Below are 14232 nucleotides of genomic sequence, written 5' to 3'. Positions count from 1 at the left end.
TATTGATTTCAATTATTTCAAGGGTTTTAAAATGATTTTAAATATTGTAGGGTGTTTTAAGAGATTCCAAGGAATTTTAAATTGATTTCAATAATTTGAAGGGATTTCAAAGGAGTTGAAATATTTTAGGTTATTAAAAAATATTCCCAGGAATTTTTAATTGATTTAATTAATTTAAAATATTTTAGGGTATTGTGAATTTTTATGGATTTTCATTATTTCAAAAGCCTTCAAATGATTTTAAATGTTTTAGGATATTTTAAAAGATTACAAAGAATTTTTATTTTATTACAATCTATTTAAGGGATTTATAATAATTTTAAATATTTTAGGGTATTTTAAAAGGAATTTCAGTGGATTTGAAATATTTTAGTGTATTATAAAATATTTCAAAGAATTTTATGATTGATTTCCATAATTGGAAGGGTTCGACAAGGATTTGAAATATTTTAGGGTATTTAAAATGATTCCAAGGAATTTTGTTATTAATTTTCATAATTTGGAGGAATTCAAAAGGATTTAAAATATTGCAGGGTATTATAAAAGATTCTAAGGAATTTTGTAATTGATTTCCACAATTTTATGGGATTTAAAAGGGTTAAAAAGTTTAGAAGGATTTTACAGGACTCGTAAGAATCTAGGGTATTTAAAATATTTCAAATTTAAATTGATTTCTAAAAATGTATTCACAAGTATGGAGATATTATATAGGGTTCCAAACATTCGAAGCGATTTTCTAATATTTTTAAAAATCAGTTTAAATTCATTTGAAATTCACCCTGCATTCTTATTTATGTATCCTGAATTCTTTGAAAATTTTTTGAATTCCTTTGAATTTTTCTATTTTTATTTCAAACTTAAGGAATTCAATTAATTTTTCAATGAATTTGTATTATTTTCAATTTATTTCAATTTTTTATAAATCTTCTGGAATTTTTCTGAATTTATTTTGAATTTTTATGAATTTGTCTAAATTTCCTCGAATTTTACTGAAATTAGAGGAATTTTTTGTATTTCTTTAATTTTGTTTTTTAAATTTTCCGATAAATATCTAATTCTTAATGAAGAAACCGTATTTTCAACAAAATAGTTCAATTTTCTATTGGAATAATAAAATTTTCAGATAAAAAAAAATTATTTTCAATAAATTAATTACATTTTTAAAAATAGATGAATTTTCAATTAAAATTATGAATCATAAAAAAAATTATTTGTAATTAAAAAAGATAATTAAATAGTAAAATTTTTAGTTTAAAAAAATAATTTTAAACTAAACACAATAATTTTCCACTAAAACAATGAATCTTTAACTGAAATAGTTGAATTTTCAAACAAAAAATTAATTTTTGCTAAAAAAGATAAATTCTTAACTCAAATTTAAATAATTAAATTTCAAGTTAAAAAAATAAGGTTTAATTAAACCGATTAATTTTTAACTGCAAAAATTAAATTTTGAACTGGAATAAGTTAAATTTGCAGTTCGAAAAAATACTTGCAACAAAAAAAGTAACTTTAAAAAGAATTACTTTTAAAAAAATAGTGATGCATTTTCAAATAAAATTGTAAATATTTTACTGAAATAGTTTATTTTTAAACGAGAAAGATGAATTTTTAACTGAAATGATGATTCTTCAACTAGAATAATTGAATTTTTAAACAAAAAGGTTAATTTTCAACTAAACAAGAGAGTTTATCAACCAAAAATTGAATAAAAAAATATTTAGTCAAAAAATGAATCTTCCATCAAAGAGATAAATTTTTAACTAAAATTATAGAATATTGAACTGATATAATTGCTACATTTTCAATTTTAAAAAATATAATCATGATCAACCAAAAAACATCTAAAGAAAAAACAAGTTTTCGATTTAACAACTCATTTATTATCCAAATAAATGAATTTTTTATTAAAACGATGAATCTTCAACCACAAAATAATATTTTTTAACAAAAGAGTTTAATTTTCAACCAAGTAATTTTATTTCCAACCTAAAAGATGAATTTTAAAATTAAAAGATAAATATTTAACTAGAGCACTTGAATTTTTGACAGTATCTACATACATTTTCAAATAAAAAATATAAATTTTCAACCAGAAATAGAATAGTTGAATTTTTCGGTAAAATTAATTATTAATTCAAAAAACTTGCTTTCATCAAAAAGAGATGGATTTTCAATTAAAATGATGAATCTTCAACCGAAAAAATTTATTAAAAAAAATGGTTTAATTTTTAACCGCAAATAGTAAGAATTTTAACTAAAAAAAAAAAAAGATAAATTTGCAACGAAAAATGTAACCAAATTTTCTATTATAATTCATAAAAACTCTAAAAACTACTTGAATTACTTTCTTGTTATAAAATTTGGAAGGAGGAACTTTCAAATTCTGACTTGGAACAAGAATTTTGTTTAATTTCTTTCGTGCATATATTATTCTAGTATTCTTAATTTCTTATTGTAATAAAAAATCTTTGAATGCATGAGAACAACTACTAACTAATGTCAACTAAAATAAATAGCCCTGACTGATTTTTTGTTTTCCCTGACCATTAATATTGGCAGACCGGAGTTTTAATATAGAATCTTGGACTTGAAAAAAATGACCTAGTTAAACCCTTAAAATGGCTAAAAATGATAAATTTGCATTAATAATTAAACTAATGTTCTTTGAATTCAAAATAGTTTATGAGACTTGAAAGTATATCAAGTCAAATTCCAAAGATTGCAAATTTATTGGAAAAAATTAAAGAAATCCAAAAAATTCCTCTGATTTCAGTAAAATTCGAGGAAGTTCAGACAAATTCATAAAAATTCAAGACAAATTTATAAAAATTACAGAAGATTTATAAAAAATTGAAATGAATTTAAAACAATACAGAATAATGGAAAAATTAATTAAATTCCGTAAGTTTCAAATAAAAATAGAAAAATTCAAAGAAATTTAAAAGAATTTCCAAGAATTCAGGATACATTAATAAAAATATATTTTAAATAGATAAATAGTTTAATTTTGAAAAAAATGATCAATTTTCAACCAAGTAGTTGCATTTTCATTAAAAAAAAAATATATATAAAGATAAAGATGTATTAATTTATCAGGAAAATAATTATTTCCCTTATATTTTGAAACTCTGGAAAATGATTAAAACCATATAGCTTTTTAAATTATTATCTACAAAAACGTCTAAAACTCTTCAAAAAAATATCGTTTCAAATTTTGAATAGAAGAATTTAGATTGATTTTCGAAAAGAAAAAAATAATTTTTGTTTGTAGTATGAAGATAACGACGAAGTAGTATTATGGATGAGCACAATTGGACCGTATCACAATCGGCAAGAGACGTATTCCTATTTCTCTTTGCCTTTCTGCAAAGGTACGAAAGAAGTCATCAATCACTATCACGAAACCTTATCAGAAGCCTTGCAAGGCATCGAGTTGAAGTTTAGTGGACTAGAAATCGAATTTAAAGGTAAGAACTATTTTTAAACTTCATTAAACAAACAAAAACTTAATGTAAAAGTCAAAATTCTTGGAAATTTTAAGCTGACATCTCGAGAACTGAATACTGCGAGGTCATTCTGAACGAAGAAAGTCAGAAGCTCTTCATTTATGCTGTGAAAAATCAGTATTGGTACCAAATGTACATTGACAACTTACCAATTTGGGGTGAGCATAAACCAACTCTAATATTTCAAATTATCCAGCCCTTTTTTTTTAATTCAGCATTTAGATTATTTCCCCTGAATTTTCCTCTTTTCCCGAAAAACTTCCCTTATTCTATAAAATTATTCTATTTAATTAAAAAATTTAATTTGAACTTTTTTAATTGCTAAAAATAAAATCAAAATTTGTTAGGAGCAATGAAAAGTAAAGTGGATTTTCCATTAATTAAAACTAAGTAAAAATTTACTGCTTCTTTCAGAGAGCTCTGAACTGAAGATAGAATGTTATTTTTCAATTTATTATTATAGCTTTATTTTGTGTGAAGAGAGGAAGGTAGAAAAAATTATTCGCAATATTTTCGTACATTAAAAAAAAATTATATCTATAAACATTTTTTTTAAATACAAGTTGTAAATGTAAATCTTCAAATATAAACAATTTTGTATTGCAGATTGTCAAAATGTAATTTATTATAAGATAACAATATTTGATGACTAGAAGAAAATCTAAACGATTCTCAAACTGAAAAATTTAATTTTTATGATTTTATATTGTAATCGTAATTTTAACAAATTTTCAATTATAAGCATACATGAATAAACAGAACATATTATACAAAATAAAAACAAATTTAAAGATTTAATTTTAAAAAGTTAGTTTTCAAAGTTATCAAAAAGTAGCAGAAATAATATTTTTTTTCTAACAAATCACCGAACTGGAACATTTTCTACAGAAAATTTGCCGAATTATAAAATATCGTAATTGGAAAATTCCCGAATTTAAACAATTAAACTTTTTTCTATAAATATTATTTATTCATTAAAAATACAATAATCAAATATTGTTATCAAGAAAACATTTCCAATGTTTACACTTTCTAAAATTATTGTTTAAATTTAAAATAACAATAATTGAACAAAATTGAACACAAGTTTAATAAGTTCGAGATTTTAAACAGTTTTCAAAAATAAAACCAAAAATTGTATTTTTTGTTTTAAAATTAAAACCATCTTTTTTTATTTCATATTATTTTATCTTTCGGCGTTCAATTTGAAAATGTCCATCTTTTAATTTCATTTCGTAAATTAATTTAAAAAATTTAAATTCAACAAATTCTGAATGATCAATTCTACACTTAAAATTGTCAAATGTCAGCAATTTTTGTATTTTAGATAAAAAATATTGCTGCTTAAAGATTAACAATACGTGACTAACAATATTTAAGAAAGCAGTTAAGATCTCCAGATATGTAAAAAATATTGGTACTCTTGAAAATATTAAACTTACGAAAGTAAAAGTTTTTTAAAAACATATCCTACAAACTAGAATTAATGGCGAATTTTAGTTTATGTTTTTAAGATCAAAAAATAAATTTTATTAAAACGGGGTTTTTTTAAGATAAATTTAATAAAATGGATTTTTACGAGTTTCAACAATTCCAAGGGATTTGAAGAATATACGAAAATTTCAAAGGATTTAAAAGATTTTAAGTATCTTAAAAAGATTCTAAAGAATTTCAAGAGATTTCTTTTAAAAAAATTAAAAGAAACATTTATTTTTACTAATAAGTATCAGAATTTAATTATTAATAAAGGAATTTAAAAAAAAATTATTTGACATATTTTATGTTTTTTTGTTCAAGCCAGAAAGATAATTTTTTAACAGCCGCGTTTATTTTTAAACCAAGAACGATTTTTCAATCAATAAAGAAAAAAATCTCATCCAATATTTTGAGTTTTCAAGACAAAAAGATGAATTTTTTGTTTAAAAAAATCAATTTACAACCCAAGAATATGCATTTTCTACCAACATAATTTAATTTTCGACTAAAAGACGAGTTTTTCATCGAATTTTTTGACCAAAGAAATGAATTTTTCACTAAATTAATGCGCTTTCAATACTAAAGAAACACAGTTTTAACCAAATAGATTAAATGTCCATTCAATTTTCATTTAAAAATTAATTTTTAATAAAAAAGACTACTTTCAACCAAATAAATAAAATTTCGTGTAAAAAAGATCAATTTTCTAGCAAAAATGGATCCACTACATTTTAGTTTAAAAGAATTCATTTTCAACAAAACAAAAAATTATCAAAATATTTTATGAAAAATTAGTTTTTTTTATTGATAATTAATTTTTATAACTGAACATTTAACTCCATTTTTACTAAAAAAATTATCTTTTGCACTTCAAATTTCATTCCTTTGGTTGAACTTCGTTTTTGTTTTGAAAATTAATTTTTCAAATAAAAATTGAACTATTCCTTTTTTTGTCGATTTTTTGTATAGTCTTTAATATTTTGGGTTAACAATTTATCTATTTTGTTCAAAATTTACCCTTTTTGGTAGATAATTCATTTTCTATGTTGAAAATGCAACTTTTTGGTTAAAAACCTGTTTTTTTGGTTTGTTAAAAATTAATTTTTTTAAACTAAAAATGTAGTTATTCCATTTTTTATAGGAAACTGATCTTTTTCACTTTAAATTACATTTCTTGGCTTGTAATTAATTTTTTAAATTGCAAATCTAACTTCCATTTTTCGTTTAAAAGTTTTTTTTATAGCCATTTAATCTTTTAGATTGGAAATTCATCTTTTTGGTTGGAAATCTTGATATTTTAGATAAAAATTTATTTTATTTGGTTAAAAACCTATTTTTCTTATTTAAATTTAAAGTATTTTATTTTTTATTGAAAATTTATCTTTTTTAGTGAAAAATATATATATTTTTTTGAAATTCATCTTTTCAATTAAAAGTTCATTTCTTTGGTTAAAAAATTAACAAATTTGATTAAAAATTCGTTTTTTTTTTAAATGAATATTTCTTTTATTAAAAATATAGCTATATCATTTTCGCGAAAAAATCGCCCTTTTTTAGTTGAAATTTCTTTGTGTTGTAAATTAAAGTTTTTGGTGTGAAAAATTCGTCTTTATGACTTGAAAACTCAACATTTTGGATGATATTAATTTTCTTTATTGAATGCAAAATTTTTCTTGATTATTATTTTGTTGAAAATTCTTTTTCTGTGAATTTGATAATATTTTTTTCAAAAGTTCTAGTTTCTTAAAAAAGATTGTTTCTTCTTTCGTGAATTTTTACAAATTCGTAGAAAAAAAAATTCTCTCCAAGTTTGATTTCAACAGTTTAAAAAAATAATTAGTTGAATTTTTATCCTTTTCACTTATTATATAATTCAGTTTAAACTGCGTAATTCGAAAATATTTCACTTATAAATTTTCCATTTTGGATTTTAATTTTTAAGCGTACATTTTTCATTTAAGGAATTTTAAAATACAATTTTAGACTTGAAAAATTAAAAATTAGTGACGTTTGAAATCGACAATTTTGAAATAAAAAAAATCTTTTTATTTGATAAAAAGTGAATCATGATTTTTGTAATTGAACTATAAATTAAGGATTAACAAGTGAATAATAATTGATTTTACAAGACGATTCGGAATCAATTTAAAATTTAAGAATGTCCAGATTTTAACGTTAAAAATAAAAAAATAAAATAACTTTAAAATAATATATTTATAATTAAACGATTTTATTTAATTTTGAGTATGATTTCACTTGGAAATATTCAATTTTTAAACTATGCAATTTGAAATGCTACGATTAAGAATAAGAGCAGTTATTTAATATTTATAAATATGTGATTGTTCATTTAAAATTTTGGAAAATTTCGAACAAATTAATTTTAAGAAAATGTTTAAAAATATTTGTAACGATTTACAAAATTTTTAAAAATGAATGTGGAAGATTTGAAGATAATTTCTTTAATTTGGCAGATTTAAAAAAGAAAAATTAATTTGAAAAATTGTAAAACAGCATGTAGATGTTTCAATTTTAAAATAAAATTTCGAAGTATTTTAAGGATTTTTAAACTATGTGAAATAAAAATAATTCAACTTTTAATTTGAACGGAGAACTTTAAATTTCTTACAAATTTATAGTTGCAACTTGAATTTATCCTGAATAAGAATAATTCTCGAAAAATTTTCGAAAAGGAACAAACGTCTAAATTGGAGAAGGAAATTTTTCCGAAAGAATTTTAATTTTGAGTTGAAGCAGGAAATTTTTCAATTTTAACCAATTCTCAGTTGAAAACAGTATTTATGCAAAAGAATTATAATTTGTCTTGGAAATGGGAATTTTTAAATTTAAATAAATTCCGAGTTGGAACAGGTAATTTTTTGAAAGAATAAATTCTAAGTTGAAACGGAATATTTTCAAAAAAAAAAAAAAAAAAAAAAAAAAAAAAAAAAAAAAAAAAAAAAAAAAAAAAAAAAAAAAAAAAAAAAAAAAAAAAAAAAAAAATCATGAATGGGAACGGAATTTTACAGAAAAATTATAATTCTTAGTTGAAATGAGGTATTTTGTAACAAATTTAAAATTATAAATTGGAACAGGGGATTTTGTAAAGAATTCTAATTTTGAGTTGAAGCAGGGAATTTTCATCTTTTAATCAAATTCTGAGTAGAAAACGGTAATTATCCAAAAGAATTATTATTTTTTTTGGAAATGGGAATTTTAAAATTTAAATAAATGCCGAGTTGGAACAGGCATTTTTTTTAAAGAATAAATTCTAAGTTGAAACGGAATATTTTCGAAAAAAATTATAAATTATGAATTGGAACAGGGAATTTTACAGAAAATTTTTAATTCTTATTTTAAACGGAGAATTAAAAAAAATTAACATTCGGCATTTGAATAAAATTATAATTCTGGGTTGAAACGAGGTATGTTTTAACAAAATTTAAATTATGAATTGGAACAGGGGATTTTTTAAAGAATTCTAATTTTAAGTTGAAGCAGGGAATTTTCAAATTTTAACCAATTCTGAGTTGAAACTGGTATTCATCCAAAAGAATTATAATTTGTCTTGGAAATAAGAATTAAAAAATTTAAATAAATTCCGAGTTGGGACAGGCAATTTTTTAAAAGAATTAATTATAATTCTTAGCTGAAATAAAATATTTTTGAAAAAAAATTAAAATTATGAATTGGAACAATTCCAGCTCAGAATTTGGACTAAAAATTGTACATTCCTTGTTCAAATCTCGAGTTTTAATACTTTTCGAAAATTCTTCGTTTCAACTAACAATTATAATTTTTCTGTAAAATTCCCTGTTCCGATTCATATTTTAAATTTTTTTTTCGAAAATATTCCGTTTCAACTTAGAATTTATTATTTTAAAAAATTGCCTGTTCCAACTCGGAATTTATTTAAATTAAAAAATTCCCATTTCCAAGAAAATTTTCAATTATTATAATTTATCTTGGAAATAAGAATTTTTAAATTAACATTGAAATTCCGGATTTGTAAAAGGAATTTATCCAGGAGAATTCCAACTCTGAATAGAAGATTGAATTTTTTAAACAGAATTATAATTCTGGATTGAAACGAGGTATATTTTATAAAAATTTAAATTTTTAATTGAAACAGGGGATTTTAATTTTCGAAAAGAATTAAAATCTTGGATTTGTACAGCCAATTTTTTTGAAAATAATTAAAATTTCGGATTTAAACGGGGAATTTTCAATTTTTTAACAATTCTGAGCTGGAATTTGAATTTTAAAATTGCTTAATTTATGTTTTTCGAACTGAATCTAAATCCTTGAATTTTATGATTTATAAAAGTACACAAATTTTAATTTTGCAGTTTAACTGCATTTAATTTAAAATTGTTAATTTAAGAAGTAGGTCAGTTTTAAATACTCCAAATGGAACATTTTTTTAGCTTCAGTGTTCGTTTTTTTTTTTTTAAATATCATTGGTCGTAAAAAATTGTCTCGCTCCGGAAAATGACCGGGAATTTTTTTTTCTTTAAATAAAACGGCCACACTGAGTGTTGATTAATTTAAATTCAAATTTGTTTGGATTTGTTTATTTCATTGAGTGTGAAAAAAAGTTTGCGAACCGGGAAATGAGGGGGAATTTTTTATGTGATTAAAGCGGCCATCCTGAATTACGTGAAATATGATTTAATTTTAATTTTAATTTGTCGCTTATTTGAACAGGAGTTGTCGGCGAACAAGAAGAGAAAAACGGAGTAGTTTCGTACCAAATTTTCACGCACAAAAAGTTCGATATCGGATACAATGGTAAGCAAATCGTAGACGTTAATTTGACAACGGACAACAAGAAAGAACTGATACCTGGCCAGCATATAGCCTTCACTTATGAAGTTAATTGGAAAAAAAGCAGCACCAAATTCGAGGACAGATTCGACAAGTACCTGGATCCCAACTTCTTCCAACACAGGGTAATTGAATAAATAATATTCCATTTATTAGTAGTCAACACATTCCATTATAAATATATAATGTAAAAATTCGAGAAAAAAGAAAAAGAAATGACACTAAAGACACTATTTTTTCATAATTATACGCTAATGTCACTTATTTTCTTACTTTTCGTTGAAAAATATTTTTAATGTTCTTCGTTATCTGGCTAAGATAATACTTCCGTAATAATAATTGATATTTTAGCCAAAAAAAGATTTTTCTTTTTAATAGGAAAGGTTTGAATTGTACAAAAAATAACAGGTTTCTACAAAACGGTTGAATTTTCAAATGAACAGTTATATTTTCAATGAAAAAGATGACATCTCAACAAAATAGATAGATTTTTAACAAAATAGGTGAATTTTTAACGAAAAATATTGTTTTTCAATGGAGAATATTAATTTTCGACCAAAAAGGATAAATTATTTAATTTTCAATCAAAAAGATCAATTTTCAACACATAATATTAATTTTCTACGAAAAAAATAAAAGAATTATCAATTAAATACATACATTTTTAATGAAATCTTTAAACATTCAACCAAAAATACGAGTTTTGAACAAATTACATATATTTTTACCCAAATAGTTCAATTTTCAACCAAGAAGATTAATACTTTTTTACGAAAAAGACAAATTTTCAACAAACTTATTAATTTTCAACTAAATATGAACTTAAATTTTTAAATTTCAAAAGTACAATATTTAACCAAAAATGGAGTAGCTAAATTTTCTCTAAAGAGAATTAATTTTTGTTTAAAAAGGCGAATTTTATACAAAACAGTTGAATTTTCAACAAAAAAGGTAATTTTCAACTCTTCAGTTATTTTTTCAACAAAATACTTTAAAATTCAGTTTATAAAAAAAAATTCAACCAAATAGAAGATTAATTTTTTACGAAAAAGACGAATTTTCAACAAACTTATTAATTTTCAACTAAATACTTAAATTTTTTAATTTCAAAAGAAAAATATTTAACCAAAAATGGATTATTTAAATTTTCCTTAAAGAGAATTAATTTTTTGAAGAAAGACGAGTTTTTTACAAAACAGTGTAATTTTGTAGAATTTAATTATATTTTCTACCAAATTTTATACAAAAAAACTTGAACATTTTCAGTTGAACATGTAACAAAAAGTTACATTTTCAACCAAAAATACCATTTTTAAACAAAATACATACATTTTTACCTAAATAGTTGAATTTTCAACCCAGAAGAATAATTTTAAGCGAAAAATATTAATTTTCAACAAACTTATTAATTTTCAACTAAACACTAACATGTTCAAACTTAAAAAAAACACCATTTAACCAAAAATGGATTATTTAAATTTTCTTTAAGAATTAATTTGATTAAGGATTAAGTTAATTAATTAAAAGAATTAAATAGATAATTCATTATTTAAAGAAAGTCGAATTTTCTACAAAACAGTGTAATTTGGATTCATTTAATTTAATTTTCTACCAAATTGTTCAATTTTCAAGCCAAAAAGGACGAAATTTTATCCAAAACATTTAAAGTTTCATCAATAAAATATGAAATTTCAACTAATTAGTTAAATTTTCAACAAAATACTTTAAAACTCGGGTTGAAAAAAATTTCATTAAAAAAAGAATTTTCAACCAAAAAGACGATTTTTAAACAAACTACATAAATTTTTACTTTCATCAATAAAATATGAATTTTCAACTAATCAGTTAAATTTTTAATAAAATACTTTAAAACTCCGGTTGAAAAAAATTTTATTAAAAAAGGATTTTTCAACTAAATACATACAATTTTAACAGAATAGTTCAATTTTCAACCAAAAAGACGAGTTTTAAACAAAATACAGAAATTTTTACCCAAATAGTTGAAGTTTCAACCCAGAGGAATAATTTTAAACGAAAAATATTAATTTTCACGTAAATACTAAAATTTTCAAACTTCAAAAGAACAATATTTAACCAAAAATGGATTATTTAAATTTTCTTTAAGAATTAATTTCATTAAGAATTAAGTTAATTAATTAAAAGAATTAAATAGACAATTAATTATTTAAAGATAGTCGAATTTTCTACAAAACAGTGTAATTTTGATTCATTTAATTGAATTTTCTACCAAATTGTTAAATTTTCAAGCCAAAAAGGACGAAATTTTATTCAAAACATTTGAACTTTCATCAATAAAATGTGAATTTTCAACAGAAAATGTAATTTTGAACTAATCAGTTAAATTTTCAACAAATTACTTTAAAATTCAGTTTGAAAAACAAAATTTCAACAAAAAAAAACTAATTATCAAGAAAATACATACATTTTTAACTGAATAGTTAAATTTTCAACCAACAAGACAAGTTTTAAACAAAATACATAAATTTTTACCCAAATAGTTGAATTTTCAACCCAGAAGATTAATTTTTTACGAAAAAGATGAATTTTCAACAAACTTATGAATTTTCAACTAAATACTTAAAATTTTATACTTGAAAAAACCAATATTTAATCAAAAATGGAGTAGTTAAATTTTCTTAATTAATTTTTTTTTTAAAGACGAATTTTATACAAAACAGTTGAATTTTCATCAATAAAATATGAATTTTCAAAAAAAGATAATTTTTAACTAATTAGTTAAATTTTCAACAAAATACTTCAAAATTCAATTAAAAAAAAAATTCTACAACAAAAAACGAATTTTCAACAAATGATGTAATAGCTGATATCAAATTGTTTAATTTTCAAGCAAACAGTTAAATTTTTAACCTAAAAGATGAATTTCAATACTGAATATTAATTTTTAAACAAAAACAATGAGTTTATCAACAAAATGTACACATTTTTAACGAAACAGATTTTCCACCAAATTGTAGAATTTTTAAGCAAAAACAAAAAAAAATTCAATCAAAATTATTCAGATTAAAAAAAAATGTTAATCTTAAGTTTGAAAGATTTTTGGAAGGTTTTAAGAGAACAATAAGATTGTCTCAAGATTCATGGTTAAATTAAAAAATATTTCTTTATTTTAAATAGGGATTTGAAAAGAAAATTGAATCAGAGTTAAAAAATTACAAAAAATTTTATTATGCTTTATAAATGCTTAAAAGCATTCAAACAATTCAAAGTTAATTTTAAAATTGTGAAAAAGTTCATTTTTAAAAATTTAGATTGTTTAAGATTTTGAAAAAGGAAGCTGAATTAAAATTACGAAAGGTGCTAAGAGAATGAAAAAATGTTCTTTAGATTCCCCAAAAAAATGTCAATTGATTTTTTTTATTTCGAAAAATTAACGCATGGATAGCATTCTAAAAGATATCAAAAAATTTTAAAAGTCATTTAGAACGTTTAGATATCTTAAAAAAATGTTAATTGGTATATTTGAAAATTATAAAATTTTTGAGAAAAATGTAGATTTTTTATAATTTTGTAAAAAAGAAGCTTTATATGGATTTGAAAACGTTTAGAGAGAATCAGATAATATTCTCTAGATTGTTAGGGAAATTTAAAGTTATTTTCTGGAAGATTTTAGCACAATTTTTTTCTTATTTTACACAATTAAAAAAAATTGTGCACAAGTTTAATTAATTTTGATGAATTAATTTATTAAACAAATAATTTCAAATTGAATTTCAGAGTTCTGAATTTTCATGATGAACGCTACATTTTTAATTTTTCCATTTCAAAGAGTTTAATTTTTCAATTAAAATTGAATTAGTTGATTTTTCGAAAGTATTATTAGAATAAAAAAGTGTTAATACCACCACTCAAGTAATTTTTTCATTTTAGACAATTAAAAATTTAACAATTTAAAATTCTAGAATATCAGAAGCTATGACTTTGAAAGATTTAATTTATTTTTCAATATCAAATTAGCCAATTTTGGTTGCTTTGAATTTAAAATTATTTGAAGTCAAAAGTTGTTAATCTTTAAATATTAAATTTTGAACGCTTCTAATTATAAAGAATACAATTTCAGTACCTCTGAATTTTAAATGATCCAATTTCTAAAATTTGAATCTTAAAATATTCAATTTTAGAAAGCTTTGAATCTTTAGATTTTCGAAGAACTTTTAAACTTTTAGCTTTACCATTTTAATTAGTCTATTTAAAAAGTGTTTAATTTGTAAGTAAAATTGTTTAATTTTGACGCATATATCACAATTGAACACTTATTATTTATAGACAAAATTTGAGAAATTTTAAGGGCATGCGACACAGTGGAATTCCTACATTACCAACCTCTTTTTTCTATTGAACAAAATTTTTTTTTGAACCATAGAACTTTTTTTGTAAATCA

General features: G+C 21.5%; 1 protein-coding gene across 1 annotated transcript in view; it reads left to right on the top strand.

Moving 5' to 3' along the window:
- LOC117177964 (transmembrane 9 superfamily member 3) overlaps window positions 1–14232 on the top strand; it is a 44249-nt gene that overhangs the window by 2092 nt on the left and 27925 nt on the right. Inside the window, exons 2-4 of the mRNA XM_033369105.1 lie at window positions 3275–3470; window positions 3545–3667; window positions 9693–9937. Of these exons, the coding sequence (XP_033224996.1) occupies window positions 3275–3470; window positions 3545–3667; window positions 9693–9937 (564 nt within the window). The remainder of the gene's footprint in view (window positions 1–3274; window positions 3471–3544; window positions 3668–9692; window positions 9938–14232) is intronic.

The sequence above is a fragment of the Belonocnema kinseyi genome, chromosome 8 (genome assembly GCF_010883055.1).
Source record: "Belonocnema kinseyi isolate 2016_QV_RU_SX_M_011 chromosome 8, B_treatae_v1, whole genome shotgun sequence".
Taxonomy (NCBI): Eukaryota; Metazoa; Arthropoda; class Insecta; order Hymenoptera; family Cynipidae; genus Belonocnema; species Belonocnema kinseyi.
Note: the sequence above shows the minus strand (reverse complement) of the source record. Positions and strands in the feature narration are given on the sequence as shown.